Genomic DNA, 20,181 nt, shown 5'->3' with positions numbered 1-20,181 from the left:
CAGTTCTGGAAAAGAAAACCACTGAAGAAAAAATACACTTACTAGATTCCACAAACTAATAATGAAAGGTTTGCTTGATCACCAACAACTTACTCCTGACCTCATGAACTGGAAAATATTTTCTGTTGTCCTTGGGTAAGTTTTGTCAGTGGATTGTCAGGGTTTTTTGGGATGCATGAAACAACTTAAAAGGTGACTTGCTTGGATTTTAAAACTCTTATTTATTCATTACACTTCAGTTTGCTAATTATTTAGCCCAAGCAGAAGCAATTAGCTGCCAGTAAATCATTAGCAATAAGCTTTCTGTGATAGTCCCTTTACAGAGTTAGCACCTGCATGAAATTCTTGTTCTAAATCACCAGCCTGGATCTGCCTCAGTCTCTGCATTAATAAAGTAGGAAAACTGGTAGAGAAAATTTAATCAATATACACAACTCCCCCCCTAAAAAAATAAATTATGTGTTATTTGCATACATCTTTTTTATCAAATTGATTTTTTAAGGTACATTTATTTTTGCATTTACCTGGCTTGAAGTTACTGAAACTGCTTTATAAGTCCAAAGCTGAGATTTCCTAAGTAAAAACCTTCCTGCTAAATATAAGTTTTCTTGCTAAATTTAAAACTGTATTCTTATGGTAAAATAGATGAAGTTATTTGAAATTGGATGTATAGTGTTATTTTTGTACTCATTTTTAATGAGGATGTAAAAGAAAGAATACTGATGGAGTATTTTATCTAACTCTGTGCAGTGCCAGCTACTTTGTAAGTTTGTCCTGCTGTCAGAGTCAGGAAAAAGAGATCAGCTTCTTTCTAAAAAGAAGTTGAAAAAAATCAAAGTACTTAGGAAAGGATTGAAGATTAAAAGGAACATAAATTTTGTGCGCAGGTTTTAATGATGATGATGATTTTCTGACAGAACTTTAAAAAACTTATACATGATCGTGTGCTATTTTTGGAGAATTATAAGAATCAAATAAATCTGTCAGGAAGCCAGATAAGTACTTGAACACAGAATTATCACCCTGGTAACTTACATCAGCCTTAGAAGATGATTTGAACTGTCGTGCTGGTAGATTTAAAAACAGTGTGAAATATATCCAGTCACTGTCCATATGGCATGCATCCACCTTCCAGCGTGAAAGCCAGTATGTGGCACTAATGTGTATTTCAGAGGCATACTAACTTCCAAATGGCTGAAGGATACCAGCCAGCTGCCTGCATGGACAGAGAGAGAAACCAAAATGCAAGGGGAGAGCGCTGCTGAAACCCTTGAAGCCTCCTGTGCCTTTGCACCAACTGTTTGCCTTATAGAGCTCTGAGCAAAGCCAAACAGGAAAGATCATAGACCTCTTGCACTGCCAAATATTTTGTGGTCTCCGGGAGCTTGAGGGTTGAACTGTGAGACCCGTGTGGTATGTGAGAGGGCTGGAAAGGATTGTTTCCAGTCGGGAGGCAGTGACAGCGCTGCTGGATCTCAGTAGCCTGCTGAGGTGCCAGACAGCCTCTTCCTTGGAGCTTAAAAAGGATGAGTGGAGTGGTCCAGCTGCTAGGTCAGGCGAAGTACAAACTCCCTAATTGCAGTGCTTACCAAAAGGAAGGGAAAACACTCTGTGGAGTTTGCAAAATCAGAGTTTTATTTTCTACTTTCAAATATGCCCTCCAATCTTTAAAAGTCAATAGTGATAGTTTTCCTTTTTTCATCCTGTACTTTAGAAGAAGGAAAATACTTTTTGTGTAGGCATTAGAAACTCTCCTATTGCTGCCTGAAGGTGGCCTGGGGCAATAAAGCAATCTCTGTTACTTTTTTTGTTTGACAGACTTAAGTTACTTAAATACAACTGGAGGGTATGTTGTGAAGTCTGTCATTTAGGCAGGTTTTGTTTGCTCCTTGCACTCAGATTTTTGTGTTTTGTAGTAATTGTGGTGATCAGATCCTTGGGATGCCTTTCTCCCATGGGGTCATAATGTGTGGAGGGAAAGAAATATGTGCTGGTTTGCTGCTACAGTACCAATCAGACCAGTTCCAAAAAAACCTGTTACAAATTTTGCTTTCAGCTGCTGTTGCTGTTCCATGGCCACAAACTCTACTCATTCAAGAGGCTGCTCTTTTTCCCTTCTCTCTCTGCTTCCCCGGCTTAGTCCTATGACTTTCTTCTCTCCTCTCCTCCTCCTCCTCCCTCTTTTCCGAAACTCATTGTTCTTAGATTGAAAGCAGACACCGAAACCACCACAAACTTTTCTTTGGTTTGAAACAGCCCTTCCTGTGCATTCTGTGTATACAAAATGATTTGCTAGCAGTCCAGATCAGCACCATTCACTGGAGAGAATAGGAAGGACTAAGACATGTGCATGCTTAAAAATTCTTTATGAGGAGAAATTGCACTGATCATAATGTGAAGACTACTCCTGACCTTAGAGGTCCCTCAGGAACAAGGCACCACGAACAACAGGCCACCAGCTGTGAAAAAAAATCCATTGGGATCTCACTGTATGGTGGCTGGCAATGTCTTCTGACCAAACTGGACGCAGTGTAATGGCATAAAAGGATTTTTATCCCTGATAAATTTTAGACTGTATTAACAGTGCAGACACATTGCCCCTTGATCAGTCCTTAAGAGCAGCTGTGAAGTTTCAGTTCCCATTTAAGACTCAGCAACAAGGTCACTTCTGAGTGAGATCTATTTTCACATGTGAATCATCAGAAAGACAACTGATTTGGGTTATTTTTTCTTTGAGCCTTGCTTAGTTTAGTCTCCAATGAAGGACAAGAAAATGTGTTTTTTCCAAGTAACTCAGTTCATTTCATGGTAGATTTGACTTTGATCATATCTATTGTTCTTTTTTTTAGTCTTTTAGAGGAGTCTGTCACAACTGAGTGTGATTTGTGCTGTGAAGGAGGAGTGTGAGTCAATTTTTAAAAAAACAGTACTGAAATAACCTTTATTAGGCAAATACATCAAGGCTGTTAGTTTTTGTCCCTTACTCAGTAACAGAAGATTTTTTCAGTTTTGTGAATAAAAACTGCAACTTCCAAAATGATGCACATCCTCACTTTCTCTGCTGTTTGGGGGTCCTTGTTACACCCTTCATCTCAGGTTGAAGGGCTTTGCATTGAAGGGCCCATTCCCAGCCACTCCAGGTAATCCGACTGAATTCTTTTGTATCCTTCTGAATGATGAAACACAGTAGCCAGGAGTTTGCAATAAAAGTATTCACTCCTCTGTGAAAGTTGCTCCCTCTGGTGTTTTAGTAGAGCCAGTGCTTGGTGACTTTTAAATCCAGAATTATAATTCAATTACATTACAGTAATGGGGGCATCTGTAAGTAAAAGTATTATTTAAACTTACTGTATCTTGCATAAAAAGAAAAAAAATTTGTTCAGTAAATATTTTCAGAGAAACACTCAGGTATCATTGCAGTGAATGTAAAGAGCCACACACATACCTTCCCATCTTGGTCTGAATGCCATCTTCCCTATATTACCTATATACAACCCTTTCATTTTACTATAGTATCTCATTGCATTCCTTAGTTTTATGGATTTAAATAAAAATAGTTTGTCTAATTTTGGAAGCTTTGTGTAGAAAGCATTCGTTACTTTTCCTTTTTTTTTTTTTTTTTTTTTTTTTTTTTTTTTTTTTAATAGAATGTAAAGCTATTTGTAGCTGTCAAGCTAGGAAAAGAAATGGCATGTAAGCATGCTTCTGATTTAAATCATTCCCAGTGCAGCTGTATTAGAACTTGGACTTGTTCTTAAAACTCAAATAAGATTGACTGGATAAAATATGAGGCTCATACCATGTAGCCAAAATCTGTACATAGCATCTGAAGTGTTTCTTGCATGCCTAAGATTGTAAGTCACTCAGACAAGCTTCTTACTGCACTGTGGGGAAATGCTGCCACCTGTTTGGTTTAGCTGTCTGCACTTAATAAGCCAGAGTACTTTCCCCGGTCTAGGACTCCTGCAGTCTTCTTTATATCCATTTTGTTTGGCTGAAGCAAAGGATATTTTAAACAAGCTGGAAAGGAATAATTTAAACTTCCCAGGTGAGCATTGTGAAAGGTGTTTTTAGATTGGCATGTTGCAGGGCATGTTGCTGAGCTTGCAAGTGGCATAAAAAGTTACTGCCTGTCAGGTGAGATGGAGTGACTGATTGTATATGTGTGCATTAAACCTGTGCCCACAGTGAAATAAAACACTCAATGAGGGAGTAAAGAAAGCAGGTACAGGTTCCCATCTGCCAGGTGCTTAGATTTGCTTATTTGATCTCTTGTAATCATCTGCAACAGAAATTAAAATGAGAGCAGGAGTAGGAGCAAAATCAGCTTGTGTTTTTTGAGTGAATAAAGTAATATTTGCTGGTGCTCTGTTTCTTATATTGAGGAGAGTGAGATCCTTGTAAACTCTTATGCCACTGAAGTCAGTGTGAATTTTGTCATGGGACTCTGAACAAATCCTTAAGAGGCATACTTGTATCAAGATATAAAATATCTTACTGTAGTGCACAGTCAGCCATGGTCAAATAACAACCAAGGACTTTTATTACCCCAGTGTTTCTGGTGAGCTAATCATGAAAGAGCATGAGGTTTAATAAAAATTCCAAGAAAACTCTTATTATAAACTCTATATTTTTCTTTTCATTACAGCATGTGATGCTGTATTCATACTTTCTAGCAATGCATTTCTGTAGAAGAATGATGGTACATGTGGAAAAAGTCATAAGTGATTCAAAATGCCTAACAAATTAGCACATAAGACTTTGTAGTCCTTTCTCTAAAGAATATTGAAGTCTTTATGTATAATTTAAAGTTTCTTTAAGTATAGTTACTGTTTTATTCCATTCACTAGCCCATAAACTTATTACTATAATGGTAATAATGGCATTTTCCATATAAGTATATTTATCTTTTTCTACAAATACATCTTACATGTGTGTGTGTGATATATGCAAATTGTATTTTGTTTTGTAGCAATTTTTCATAATGAATACAGATATGTGCCAATTCTTGAGGCAACATATCTCTCAGGCATATATCTACTATGCTATTGCCAGACTCAAATGGTTTCTAATGTCTGAAAATTTGCACTTAAAAAGGAAAAATAAAATATTACCTTTATTTGTCTTTCTTTTTGTTTATCTTGAGTCCTTATACAGCAGAGAAATTCCTTTTAAAAAGCAGCTGTGATGTAGCCACTATTGCTGATGTAATTTAACATTGGTCGTGATAGGAGTGTTTTAATGAAAAAAACATAGTTTATGTCTTATATCACTATAAACTGTCTAAAACCAGCATTCATTCAAGACATTTCCATATTCAAATAACTTCTTCCAGCAGAAGGGTAGTAATAAAAGAAAGCACATACAACAAATTATATTAACAGAATAATTAATGTTCGGGTGTCTGTCCAAAAAATAAATGAATGAGGATGTTGTCTGATTTTTGCAGAATGTAAGGTACTGAATGCATACATGGTGTGCATATGTCATTGGCTTTGGCAGGAATGGTAATTTAAAGACTAAAGGAGAAGTGGGTCTCCTTATATGTCTCTTTTCTTGGAACTTAATAACCAGTCCCACAAGCTGGAAAACAAAAAGAACTGTTTGTGTGTCATCTGGTTTCTTCATAAATATTCAGGGAAGACTTTTGTTGTTCTGTGGAAACTGCCTCTACAGACATTTTAAATATACAAATACGAATTGTTCATGCAGTCTTTGCTTTCATAAATACTCCATCCTGTTTGGCTAAGCCCCATGTAAGTGGAATTTGAATGGCAGGACTTCCTTCCTTGCAGCCTAGCAAGGGTTCAAGTGGTAACCAGGCACTTGCTTTCTGCTTTTTCTCATTAAAGTTTTGTTTAATTAAAGTTGTGGTGAGGAGGAAGAAAATTGGAGTAAGGTTGTTGGTGGTGAAGGTGCATGGAAACCCTCCTGCCCCACAGCCTGCCCACCCAGGAGAGCAGCGTGCCCAGGAGTGCCCACTGGTGTCCTGAGCAGGGTGGGTTCCCAGGCGCCCTCTGCCACCTCTGCCAGCCTGCAAGAAACCTGAAACACCGAGTCCTGTAAAGTTTGCATTGACAGAAACAGCCACAGCGTTTTGGGATACACTCTGTAAATACACTATAAATGTAAGAGATACTTTGTAGTCACTTAAATATTTTGAGGGAGATCTGGAACTACATGATCTTTAAAGTCTCTTCCAACCTAAACCATTCTATGATTTTATTATTTTGTATCAAATATATAAATTGTCTTTAATTTCCAGAATTTCTTGCTAGTAGCTGCAGAGATCCATACAAAAATGACCTCAGAAAGCCAAAAGTTCTCATCTGTTTGTTGTGTTGTTTGGATAATGTTCAAACAGGTTAAGAATCAAACCAGGAGAGATAGGAATACAGAATCACAAACAAAGCACTCAGAAAAATTTTCTTCGGAACTTTTAAATAGATTTCTCTAGACTATAAACTCCGAAATTCTTGCTGACAGCTTGACCAGTGACTACCTTTTCAGTGTTTTAGGTATGATTTTAACTAATTTCTTCTTTTCCATTCTCCATAAGAGAGTGAGGAACTCAGCACACGAGCCTTGCATAGAATAATTTCATTTAATTGTGCCATTTTTAAAGCATTGTTAATGGAGGCCGTACATCTTGTTAAATTTCTGGAAAGCAGCTTTTTTCCTTTGTTCTCAAGCTGATGGCTTGGCCATAAAATAATGGAGTCTTTGTGTTCATGAAAATAGCATTAGGAGTGCTCCTCTCAACCTTCCTGTGGCAAATGAGCTGGTACAAATGGGAAAGAGATGGTCTGCAATGAAAGTAGCATGAAGTCAGCTGGCTGTATCTCTTTTGTTTGGATAAGTTTCAGACTTCTTGTTCAGGTTAGCAAAAACTGTGATTAACAGAGCTGTGCTGCTGCTCTTTGCTGAATTCATTCCTCTTACTGCCTGCTAGTAAATTTTCCTGATGTGACCATAAGTGTCATTATCCATATCACATTGATAAAGGTGAACACTAGCATGACTCATTAAAGCAATGGATGGACATGGGGATGCATATTCATTGGTAATATATAATCACAGTACTTTAAGGAACTGTAGGAAATAACTTGCATTTAGCACACACTGCCAAAAAGGTGGGTTAGGTGTTTTAACAGATGGCTTTCTAGCCTGTTTTTAAAGACCTGCACTGACAAAGATCATACAACTTCCTTGGCAGCTTTTCCCATGTGTCAGTACCACTCAAATCAGAAACCTTCTCATCATTTCTGATCTAGGTTTACAGAAGTGTAAGATTATTGCTTCTTGACTCATTGATCTGTGCCTCAGACGACAGATTGTTCCTTTTTATTTTTTTCCCCCAAGCATGAACTTTGTACATGCTTGAAGACTGTTTTTATTCCCCTCTTAGATTTATGTTTAATCACCCAGTGTTTTTCATGAAGCCTTCCTCACACACCCATGGCCTGACCTGTCACGCTTGCTGTTTGAGGACCACAGCCATTTGTGGCTGTGGAACTCCACGTTTCACTTCTTCAAAACTTTAAAAGTTTTGTCTTGAAATTTAAGAAGGTTTCAATAACTAGAGAAGCGGGGGAAAATGAATAGCTGGGACTTGTGCTCCCGACAGCCGTGGTGTCTAAACCAGGGCAGGGAGCTTGCGGCGCTTTGCGGTGCAGCCGCCTCCGCGGTGCCGCTGCCGGGCGCCCCTCGCTAGATGGCACCGCCGGACCGATGGACCGGGGGCGGGAGGAGCGCCGGGAACGATGAGCTCCTGCTCCGGGAAGTTGCTCTCTCTCTTTCCGCAGCCGTGTGGCCCGATGAGATGGAGAACAAATGCGCACACGTGGAAGCCTTGCTTCCTCCAGCTGTGCCGGCTTCTTAGCGATCAGTGAACGCCTTTATACCGCGTTTCACTGCGCAGTCTGAATGTACCCTGACTCCTTGTCATTTCAGCTCCTTGAGCCTTATCCCGATGGCCCTTCTTGGTACATCTTCCTGTTAATATTTAATACACAGGAACTGAAAATATTCTTCTGCAGCCAGATCTATGCAGCTCTATAGGCAAGAACCATGAAAAGCACTTTGTATGTGTGTGATTGAAGAGCTGTATTAACAGGATGGCTAGGGTGAGATCCCAGGCAAGAAGAGTAAGGTTTTCATTTTATGTATTAAAATGTGATGGTAAGCATAACAGCAGGTGGTACATCACCTACAGTATGAGTAGTAATTGTTGAACGCTACTTTTAAGTTGTAAAAATAATGAGATCACAGAAAGCACGTGGCTGGTAACTTTGTGTATACATAGCCATAAACATGAAAGGAGAATAGCCTGTCACAAATCTCCCCTGGTCACACTCTTCTGTAATGTCTTGTTTTCTGACAGGTTTTTCTGATACCATTTTAAATGCCCCAATTTACACAGAGTTCTTCTCCCTACCCCATTCTTGTGGTACTTGTTGCTTGCAGGTTCCCACTGCTAATCAGATTGTTCTTGAAGACTGCATGTGGCGTCTGTATAGGAATGTTATGTAGGAAGTTAAATGAGTCTGCTTACAGTTCTTGGTCCATCTGTACCGATTTGGAAAGTTTGCAGCTGTAGACCTGGAAGCTGGAATTAAAACCATTTGTTCTTGTCAGTGCCCAATGTCTTGGGAGACAGAAAAGGATTATTTCTTGTTTTAAGAAAAATATTGGTTTTTTTTAGTATACATATATATGTATCTCTGTGTGTTAATATCTACATGTGCAAATATAAGAGGTACATGATGCTGCTGCTTCCAGGAAAAACTTTTCTGAGAACTTAAACTTCTTTCTTGCAGCAAGAAGTGCCTCCAAGTAGCTGGTCCATTCAAAGCTTCAGAAAGAGTTTCATCTCTTGTCCAGGGCTATTTTGATTTGAGATCTCAAAAGCAGGGATTACCTGTAATGTCTTCTTGGTGGAGCGGGACAGCTGAGTAGGATTTTTAGTTTATCAGCAGCTGTAGTCTGTGTTATTGTAAGATATCTATCTACTGTATTTTATTTCTTCATTATGTACTTCATTTCCACACCAAGCATAAAAGCACATTTTACACAAGCTAATGGACTCAAGTAACCTTCATCAGATTCACAATTGAATATTTTATTTCCTGCCACATTAGACTGCAGCAGCATCCTGAACAGATTCCATTCCCTACCTACTTAGCTGCATTCAGTTGAACAAAACAATTTCCTCCATCCATCCTAAATTGTTTTGTGATTTTTAGGATGTCTTTACCAGGGAATGTATTTTAAAGGTATGTGAATTGATTGACAACAGGTAGAGTTTAACAGGCAACTATTGAAGTATGAAAAATTTGTTGGGAAAGTTGGTGTTGAGAGCAAATAGTTATAATGTATGTAGAAGAAAAATCTCGAATATACTTCTGTGGCAAGTTTGTATGATAAATATGTGTATAAGGATCAGTAATTTCAGCAGTCAAAGTATAGGTGAGGATGGAGATTTCCAGCATTTTTTTGGTAATTTACCACTGGTAGGTTGTTCTCCTGTAAGTACTAATACTATGGTAATACTTATATAACAAATGATTCATGTAAATCTTCAACAGGAGGAAAAAATGTGAGTTGTGTTGCCTTGAGCAATCCCTTTGCCAGCTTTCAGTCTTTTACTTCCAAGCATAAATGTGTTGCATAAATCCTATCAGAAGACATTCTTGACAATGGAACAAAGTAGATTTTTCCTGCAGCTTGTTCACTGTAGTTGTAGGGAGGATCTGGGGAATCAGACTAATTTAACTGAATGTTTGTCCAGCAAGGGGTAGTTACCTCTGCACAAGTTTAGTGTTCAGCCCATGGGTTGTGAGAGTGTCATCAGAAATTGATTGTTTCATGTTGTTTGATAAATCTGTTCTGTTATGCTTCTAACTAGCATGATAATGTAAAGCAAGGAAGTGAATTCTTTGGAGAAATAAATAATTTCCTCTAAAATATAGCAACAGATCCTGTCCTACCTCCAAAGTACATCCTTCCTGCTTTGTAGTGCGTTGGGGAAACATTGCTACAAATAAATATCAATTGATATAAATATTAACATGAAAGCAGAAGGAAAAGAAAAAACAAGGAAAGAAAGAAATACTCTCTCCAAGACTTGTGTATATAAAACTTTGGAGGGTCATTCAAACTACCTACATGAAGACAACTTCCTTACAAGTGTCATGTGTCAGCAGTCACAGTGAAGTCAGGCTGCAGACTTTGCCACATATCTGTGCTTCTCATAACTTCTTTTATTTGTGTACTTTTTTCTAAAGGAAGGCATTTGCAAGCTTGGGATGACACGATGCAAGGACTGCAGAGTGGGGCTTACTGTGGCTGTGGGAGCAGTTAAATCAGCCATTTGGGAGCACCAGTAAGAACAGAAAACATATGAAAATAGCCTGGATTTCTCTTTCAGTGTCCGTGGACCTCAGTAAGAAGTAGGAATAACACTAACATGCAAAAGCCATGCCAGCATCTGGCTGTGGCATTGAGTCTTGATTGTTCTGCATCCAGGACACTTTTTAAGCTTGCTTGAAGAGTTTTTGTGGAAAAGTTGTTGACAAGTTTTCAAGAAATTATACAGCCTCACCTTGAAGCTGACTGATTAGGGCCAGCCCTTAAACCTTGCACAGCCTTGAGGTTCTGGGTTGTCCATCAGAGGTCTTTGGTTCTACTCCCTGCTACACAGGGGGAAGAGGGGGGTGATGTTCAGCTAAGAAATGTCAGAGCAGTAGTAGCTTCTAATTTAGAAATTAGGACTTCCCTTTAAATATAGCTAAAGGTCCTGTGCTGTCCTGACTGCCTTTGTCATGGGAACCTCAACTCAGAAAGGAGGGAGAGTGGTAGTTCCTGCCTTGTAATACTAAGCCAGAAGAAACAACATCTGCTCTTAGCTTCCTTAGGAAAATTTTTAGTCAACCAGACCCTTTTTTGTTGGAGACCTATCTTTAGCTACCAAAGCATTTTAAATCTTGCAGTAAATTTCTCATAGGCCACAGGAGTAGAAAATAATTAGAAGAGGAAATGACCCATGAAATATTTGCAGAGGTGATGTTTTGTGTGTGCTCTGCTAAAATGTTTCCTTCAGTGTATTAAGTGTTTATATAGCACTGCAGCCACTATTAATCCAAGTAGTCATGTTTTTCCTAGCCCACCACGGACCCTTACCTTATGGTCACCCCCTTGAAATTAATCAAAGTGAGCACAGAGTTGTCATCACTGGAAAATAGTTTATTATTTTAGAAAATGTGATCTATTTCTGCCTGACCAGAGTTGGATGTTGCTAAAAATATTGAGAATGTTAATGTTACGTGGGCGGTAAACATCTTTGACAGATACACAGGCAAAAGAGGCAAATGAAGACCCAGTTGATCCTGCAGTTCAGCTGGTAATATGTGATTAGTTCAGAACTCAAGTGCCACATGCAGAGGGCTTACACTGTGATCATAGAAATACCTAATTTTCTGAGAACACAGGAGGAAAAGTTTTTTCTTTAATTTGATTTGGCATCCTAATATATGTTCCCTATTTAAAACTGTGCATTATTAATAGAATGAAACCTATCCTTAGTACTGGTTGGATTTTTATTTCTCCTCATATTTCCTACCTCCTCTCTTCTGTCTGATTTTCAGGGGTTTTTTTCCCTTTTCTGTCACATTTCTCTTCCCTTTGTATATGCAGGAGCAGCTTGAAAGATACTGGTGTGTAAGCAGCTACTCATATGTCTGGCACATAAGCTAGTTCTTAGCTACAACAAGCAGAGATTCATTGGGTTGCAAAGTTCAGCTTTGTGACAGGCAGAAACTCACTGAGGTGTTATTCTGAATTTCTGGTCTCCACTAGCCAATTCACCCATGCTCCTTCCCCCCCCTCTTTTATCTTTTAAAATGCTGCTTCACTCTTTTTTTCAGGTGAGAATGAGAGATCGGGTACCATAAAATTAAAATCTCCTTTGTCTCCAAACTTAGAATCCTGTTTTCATGTCTGCTCCTAATAAATAAAGAAATGTAAATAGCTGGTGTTCTTCCTGCCTGAACTGGACCAGGATGTTTAACCCTTTGGCCTTTTAAGAAATGGCACTGTGTTTCTCAATTTCTCAATCTTTCTAAAGAATTGAGACAATTGTAGAAAACATGAAAGTTCAAAATATGTGATATCTGTCACTCTTCATTTTTGCTCCTATGACATTTGCCTCTTCCTAACCTCCTGTCTTCCAGGACTGTCATCCTTTTATTCTGTTTTTAAAAGTTTTTATCTCCTGGGGGAAGGAGAGGATGATTTATCTCTTCCTGCTGCTCTCTGTTCCTGATATCTGCCTCATCCCAGGCCTCCAGAATGTAACCATATTTTGTCCAGTCATTCCTGCGTCACCATTATCTTTTCTTATCTTGCTTTATTTAAACATTTCCTTCCCTCTGTCTCTCATTTTGCTTCTGCTGCTCCTACAAGAGCACACTTCAGCTTAAGTAAAAGGCAGTAAAAGACAACTTGCCTAATGTAATTTTAACCATCACCCCTTTTCTCTTCTACTTGCTTTCATTAGTTGAAATTTAAGTTCTTTTGCAGAATCTTCTGTGATGAAGTTACTTTTCTTGTGTTTCTGTTGAATATTTATGATAATTGTTGTATTCGTTTATTTAGACAGGAGAGGAAGACAGCAACAATGGTCAAAGAAGTCTCTCTGTTCTCTCTAAAAACATGAAGTGCTGTAAGGCCACAGTGCATAGGAATAACCAGTGAATATTTTTGTCTGTATCATCGCTGCTTGTAACATTTATTGCAGCTCTGCTCTGTTAATCAAATGAATAACTGCTATCTGCAAACCAGCATTAAGACAAAAATTAAAGAAGAACTAGAAGTTCTATCTCATGGCAGAGCTACAGAGAATTTGGTTATGTGTATTAATAGCTAAGTTATCATATTGCCTTTGAATTTAAAAGAGAGAAAAGTCACATTTCCAAATACTGCTTTCATTGTAAGAGATTGTTAGTTGTTAAAGCCACTAAATACAAGCTACAAATTGGTAGTGTAAAGTTTATTTTTCTTGGCTGAATTCTAGTGGTATTTTTTTAGCTTCATACTTTTCTGCTTAGCTAAATTGTATAAATAGCAGATAAATTATTTTTAATTTAATCAAGTAAGTTCCCCTCAGAAGCAGTGACAATACTGAGAAATACACTGTTCCTGTGTTTTAGTTTTGGACTAAGACCTTGCCAGAAAGGTGCCCCTTGAACATTTGCCCACTTTATAATCCAAATAGCAGTTAAGGGATGAAAACTGCAGTGTCCTGGCAGTGCAGATTTACTGGCATTGAATCCAAATGAGTCCAGGGCCAGGTGGGTGTGAACTGACCCTGCTGGGGAGAAGCAGTGTAATGCAGAGCACAAGAGAAATCCAGATTTTTTTTTTTTTTCCCCACAAATATCAAACTGCATACTTCAATAAAGTAATTTTGTGACTAAAGTAGAGAAGGGTCGTTGGCTTAAAGACTGGATTATTATCTGTGCTGGAAGACACGACAAGCATTGTGCAGCCTCTCTCTGAGTATGGTCTGGGGGTTCTGCATTTCCAGCATTTCCAGCTACATAATTCCCATCACACTTGCTATCACAGCTCTCAGACAGTTAAATTACAAGTCAGCACAATGTCAGATAAATGTCAGATTAAAAATCAGATTAACTGTCAAATTAAAATGTCAGATAAAACAAGAAAACATGAACTCCCAGCTGGACACAAAAGAAACCTCTGATAATACAGACAGAGGAAATGATATTGCTTTGAAAATACACCAAGATGTTGATCTGATAAGAGGCTCTGGCATATGTGGTGGTTCTAGACAATTCATTTTAATTGCTTCTATTTCCATCTTCAGCTTAAAATGTATAATTTTTTCTTGAAAGGATACTTTTATTTTTCTGAAAGAATACCTTCTGAAAGGTGGACTGCAAAAGCAATAATTGTTTTTGAAAGTATATTTGGAAGATTAGAATAAATCCCTTAAGAGTCTAGTTGCTAATTTGCTAAAGCAAGCTGTATTTCAAAGATTTGAGATAAACTTCATGTTGTGTAATAACAGGAATGGAAATTGAAAAAATTACATTTGTTCCGTGGTGACATATACATAGTACATTCCAAGGTTGTGTATGAAATGCTTAGATATTCACTTTCCTCCTCCACATCACTGGATTAAGTTTTCTCATAAAATGACAGGGGGTAAATATGTTAATTGTTACGTTGATTGTCACAGGCTTCTTGTTTTGAATTGTTTTATTAAATACTTCTTTGTATTTTGTGTAAGTGTTCACACTGCCAAAGAGCCAGAGGTTACTAATGAAGGCTTTGGCATGCTTGAAGGTAACTGTAAACAACAGAGAATTTGAGGTGAAAGTTGGGACAGTTGTTTTGTGAATGTTTTGCTTTCCCTGATATATGGGTATGTGTTAATATATGTCAATGTCCATATAGTTGTATGTTAAGTGATATTCATAAAACAAAGAGGAAAAAAAGTAGAGCTTTTATTTTAGGCAATGTACAGATAACAAACCATCAGTTGTGGATCTGGCAGTGACCACAAGTCCCCCACTTTGATACTCTGTGGACCAACAAACTTTCCTAAAGTTTGCTTTTATTTCCATTTATAAGAATATTTTCCAATTTGGATGGCCCATAAGCATCGTCAGGGAGGTTTTACAGGCTAGAGAAATTTCTTATTTCTCCAGAACAGTGTTACTCTGATGAACTACTTCTTTGTTTTTCAAGAATCGAGCTGTATGACAGTTGTGTAAGCACTCATCTTTGCTTTCCTCTGTTGTCTCTGATAAAATTATTTCTTTTCCGATTTCTCACTGGTGCTTTGTTTAATAGAGTTTTCTTCTTATTTTTATTGTTTGTTTGCTTTAGTAAAACATAGTAAAACCTATGCCATAATGGGGAAAATGGCTTTATTGGTGATGCCATTTGATTTTGAAGGCTGACACGATGCTATTTCTCCATCACATGTTAAAGCTTCCACAATTCTTTCTGCCAGCAAGGTGCCTGTGGTTCTGCTATACTCATCAAAATTGGCTCCTGCCCTGGGTTAATGAGGAAGTTTTTTGGCTTTTATGTGGCTTTCAATCAAATCTGGCAAGCTTTGGTGATTAATCTCATTTACAGGTATGAGTTTGTATTCCACCAAACTGTCTTCACCAGATACAATAGTATGTTAGGAATTAAGTCAAACTCTGCTTTCCTGGGCCGTGCTGGTCTAATTACAGTAGAGTATGCTTTGATGAGGATTCTTATGAGCTGCCTCTGCCTGATATGGCAAACAGCCCAGAGGCAAATTTCAGATCTCCGTGTCAAGAACTGATTCATTGCTTGTCTGCAATTAACAGCTGGGCTTTAGGGTCTAGATAGAAAGCTGGAATAAGACTCTCTTTCAGCTCATATATTGAACCCAGAGTTGTTGGCCTTTTCCAATGCAGATGCATCTCAAAGGCCAAATAGAATAGATTTGTCACACAGAAGATACTGCACAGATTATGGAGAGGTGAGACAGTTTTGTGTAAATTAACTCAAAGGCTTTAAATTGCCCATCAAATAATGGTCACAGACAGTGGAAGGGATTTCATAAGGACAGAAAAACAAAGAGCATTCAGGAGTAAAACAGACCTTTTCATCTGAGAGGGATAGGAGTGATAGGTCACCGGTTATATAAATGAACTTTGCCATCTTTATTTTAATTGTTTGTAGCTGTAGGAGCTAGTGCTAAGCCTGCTTTGTTTGTGTGTGCCCCTTTCTTCTCATCTAATGTTGTGCACTTTCCAAAACACAAAAAGAAAAATTGTCATAGGATAGCATATGAAATATTATTGCTAGTTATAATATGAAGAAAAAAAAATGCAGATTCTGCTCCTAGAAATTATTGCTCATCCCAAATAATATTCATGCCTCAGGAAAGAAGGAGGGAAAACACAACAGGAAACCTTCTTTCATAAATCTGCTTTGTTTAATCAAAAATATCATTGTTCTTGGCTAGTGCTCAAGGCAAATGTCATGGCATCCCATAATGCTGTCTGCAGGAGCAGGCTTGTATCCCTGGTAGACACTGTTACACAGCCTGGCCTAAACACAGCGAAGAGCTGGAAGAGTGGCCTGGTTGTGAGTTGGGAGATTTTGTTTGAGACACTCTTCTCAGATATACCAGTCTACTTTTTTGGAAGAAATATGCCAAGTTGTAGTACAGAATAATACATTTTTTGCCTCCTGTCTAATTCCAGGGATAACAGCAAATTTGAATCTTCTTTTGGAAGACTTTTTTTTGCTGCCATCTGTAGATGTTTGAATGTGTAGTGTATGGAACAATGTTTAGTGCCCAGCATCTTTCCGTCTTTCTTTGATACTACTGTTTCAAACATGCATGTTCTCTTCCATTAAATAGCTAAAGTTCAAGTGGTTTAAATCTTATTTTTTCAAACTAGAGAACAGCATTACTCACATACCAGAAGGCTAAGTAATGTCTGGGATTTATTAAATCATTCAGCAAAGTTGACCACAGACAGTTGCATATAGAACAAGTGCTGGAAGAAAAATAATCTGTGATGATGTTCATTATAATATAACACACACAGACTGAGAGCCAAATACTTGATATAATTTCTGTCTCTACAATTATTGTATTTCTTTTTAAACCTTTAACTAGCTTGACAGTTTTGGTTACAGAGGGTTTGAGCACAGAAGAAATACGTAGGGAAATTTAATGTTAATTTGACATTTTGGTAAAGCTGCTATGGGCTATAACAAGATGAATATTTATTGGTGACTTTAATGAATAGGTAACTTTTACTGCCAAGTTAGTGTTGTTCCACACTTTTTAAAATCTTACATTCCAAGTGTATTTGCAAAATTCTATTGCTGTTTTATTTGGCAAAAAGAACATTATTGAAGCTGAATAGGGAATAGGGCAGTTTTTTGCATCTCTTCCTAGTATTCCAAATACCTACAAGACTTTGCCAGTTGATCAACCTTTCATAGATAAAGTGCTACTTGAGGAAAATGCAAATATAATTAAATGGATGTTACTGATCAGTCAATGCTAATGTAGTGTCAGAAATAAGTGAACAGGTGTTCTTTGGAATTTTAGGCCCTTACTACTCTCTAAACATTTAGCTCATTTTACAATCACAAACTGAGTATCCAAAAATTGAGCAAAGGTGAAAAGAAGTAATTATTTCCTGCATGAAACTATAATCTGAAATTTCTTTGCTACTAACTATTATGAGCAAAAGAACATCAAACCAAATGATTATGAAAATTCCACAATAAGAAAGTCATGCAATCTTATTTCTGCTACAGTGAATCTTCTTGGTTTGTTTGGGAGTTTTGGTTTCTATTGTATTACAGCCGAGAAAAAATTTTAAACTTTGCTTTGCCTTATTTTAATTCTGTTGTTTGCACATAAAAGGATATTTGTTGTGTGGATTGAGTGGTTTGTGAGCAGGATTGGATAACATAATTATGTTTTCATTTTTTTAGAAGACTGTGGGATGTATTTCCCAGAAGTGAAAAATCATCCAGACAAATATTTACAAAGATGTCCCGAGTCTGTAAAAAAGTGGCTGAAACAACTGAAGAATGCTGGGAAGATTCTGCTGTTAATTACCAGTTCTCACAGTGACTACTGCAGGCTTCTGTGTGAGCATGTTCTTGGGTGAGTGCAAAGTCCATCTCAAATTATATCTGCCCAACAACAATTGGAGATAAGCCTGAGTTATTGGTAAGCTAATTTGAGTTTTGTTTATGTATGGTGAATTATTTGGTTCCGAGTTTTCCGCTGGGCCCCTCTCTAGTGGAGTGTTACAAGAGACAGAGTAGTCCATCTGTGAGCCTGTGAGCTGTGTCTGACCCACAGCACACTCACAACCTGCATCCTTTTGGAGGCATCATGATGGGATTGAAGATGCCAGGGCATTATCTTTCAGGCCAATATCCTGTGCGCCATCTGATTCCTAATTTTATTGTAAACTTTTGCTAGACTGTCTTATTTAAGCCACTTCTTTTCTCGCTTCTCCAGCAGTGCATGCAACTAGTAGTATTATTACGTTTCCTCGCAGTAAATTTGCAGGAAAATCTTACCAGTACTTTTTCCCATTAGTGGTTTTCGAAAGATGGCTGCGCACGAGAAATGTGCTTCTTCACAGCAGAAAAGATACAGCAGGCAGTTTATTGCCCTTGGCAACTGGTGGAGGCTGCAGTTGCTGATCACAGTAGCAGTTTGTAGCATAATGCTAAGAACATGGCTGGTCGAGTCAAATTCAGTGAAATTCAGCAGAACTGTCACTTACCTAGAAAATAAATTAATCAGTGATGCAAATAGTGAGGTGACAGAGTGAGACGGTTTATTTATCATTAATCCAAGAAATAAAGTAGTTCAGTGTGACCCTACCTTGGCTATCAGGATATGCCAGGGAACAGCAGAATGAATACAGCAACATTGTAAGAAAACCGCGGGTAAGGTAAAAGACAGAGCTACCTTCCAAAACCAGTCCTGCCAGTATGACTCTCTTTTGTACTCTCTAGGCTAAATGCTAAAACAAAGCATCAGCCGTGCCAGTTCTCACTGCTTTGCATGAACATTAAACTTGCTCGTTTGAGGGACAAATCTACCTCCTGACAAAAAGCTATTCTCCTTTATGAGCAAGATGTCTGTGAATTACCTCTTTTGTGTAAATCTGTCTAGTTATTTCCCAAATGAAAATTTGGTATAAAAGTAAATTCTTGGCCACATACAATGATTTTGGCTATCTGTTCCTTGGTGAATAGTGTTCAGCTGTTGAAGGTAGCTGTAGAAATCCTGCTGGAAGACAGTAAGCAAGATATCAGAAATGATCAGTTGCCTTTCAAAACACCAGAAAAAGATTTCCTGGTAGAAGGATACTGTGTCACTCTCTTTTCCACAGAAGCGTAGATTGTTCTATGGTATTTATTACAATCATATTTTCCAGTGATTCATGCAGTGTGGCTTCCAAGTAGCTTTTGGAGAACTGAGTACTCCACTGTCCATTAGACTTTAGTGAAGTGGGGTTATTTTCCTGAAAATCTAAACCTTTTAGTGATTTTGTTTGTTTCATGCCTCTCATATGAGACACAAGGACTCTTCGTACCTGTGCTACTTTTTGCTGTACTGGAATATAGTTTAGGTTCACCCCTATTATCTCTGCCCTTAACTTTATTTGACCAGGGTAACTGGTTTTTATTCTTGACATCAACACTACATTTTATTCTTGATATCAACACTTACAAATTGCACCTCCATAATCCTTTATTAAGGATTATGTAGGTTAATCAATATGATACTGAGAAGCCCAAAATTGTATAGTATGAAATAAAAAAGCCCATAATGATAAATATGAAAAACAGAGATGCGTGTAAAGTTTTAGCCTCTTACTCCTAATATCCTTACCTTGTAACTGTTTACTTTTTTGCACTTTGTTAAAGAAGCTCCTTTTTGCAAAGAAATTACTGTCTTCATAAAAGCTGGGCTGGGAAATTCATACTTAAGTGTATCATTTACCATTTCATGAGCAAAATATCCCAACTGTGCTCATCTGACAAAGTTGTCCTTGACTAGAACACATTTTGGTAGGAAGAGGAAGTAAAAACTTCATTTTGAAATAAAATGACAACTGTTTCCCAGCCAGAGCACAGACATACTGCTGGGATCAGTAAATAAGACATGTAAACCTTAAAAAGCAAGTGCCAGTTCATTCATACAGCAGCATCATGGTGTGACTTTTCAGTCTTACCTACCACGAGGATGCTGCCCAGTTAGTTGAACCTTTAAATGTTGGCAGAAGCACACCTCAAGATGAGTCAATCATCAGACAGTCACTGAAGCCAACTGTACTTCACTTTTTCAGGAATGTTAGCCACCTAAAAGTGAGTAACTTTTTGAAGCTGGTCATTTCGTTTCCCTCTGTGGTTAGTGGAGAGAAACCACTGGGCATTATCCTTGGCAATTCAGTCTGCATGGTTATGAATTATGTCTGAAATAAGTGGGATGGATTACGTTTCAAGAATGTGGATGTTTCTCCACTGGCTCTGTCTGTGGTGTCAACCACTATCTGAATTCAGAGTGCAGTTTTTAGAAGGTGAAAGTTACAATACATGTGCAAGATACATCCTGCC

The 20,181-nt window shown here is 37.9% G+C and overlaps 1 protein-coding gene across 1 annotated transcript in view; it reads left to right on the top strand.

Annotated features, from left to right (window-relative positions):
* NT5DC1 (5'-nucleotidase domain containing 1) overlaps window positions 1-20,181 on the top strand; it is a 137,377-nt gene that overhangs the window by 72,702 nt on the left and 44,494 nt on the right. Inside the window, exon 7 of the mRNA XM_058801870.1 lies at window positions 17,530-17,704. Within this exon, the coding sequence (XP_058657853.1) occupies window positions 17,530-17,704 (175 nt within the window). The remainder of the gene's footprint in view (window positions 1-17,529; window positions 17,705-20,181) is intronic.

This window comes from Ammospiza caudacuta, chromosome 3 (genome assembly GCF_027887145.1).
Source record: "Ammospiza caudacuta isolate bAmmCau1 chromosome 3, bAmmCau1.pri, whole genome shotgun sequence".
Taxonomy (NCBI): Eukaryota; Metazoa; Chordata; class Aves; order Passeriformes; family Passerellidae; genus Ammospiza; species Ammospiza caudacuta.
The sequence above is the reverse complement of the archived record's forward strand: the minus strand, read 5'-3'. Positions and strand labels throughout refer to the sequence as shown.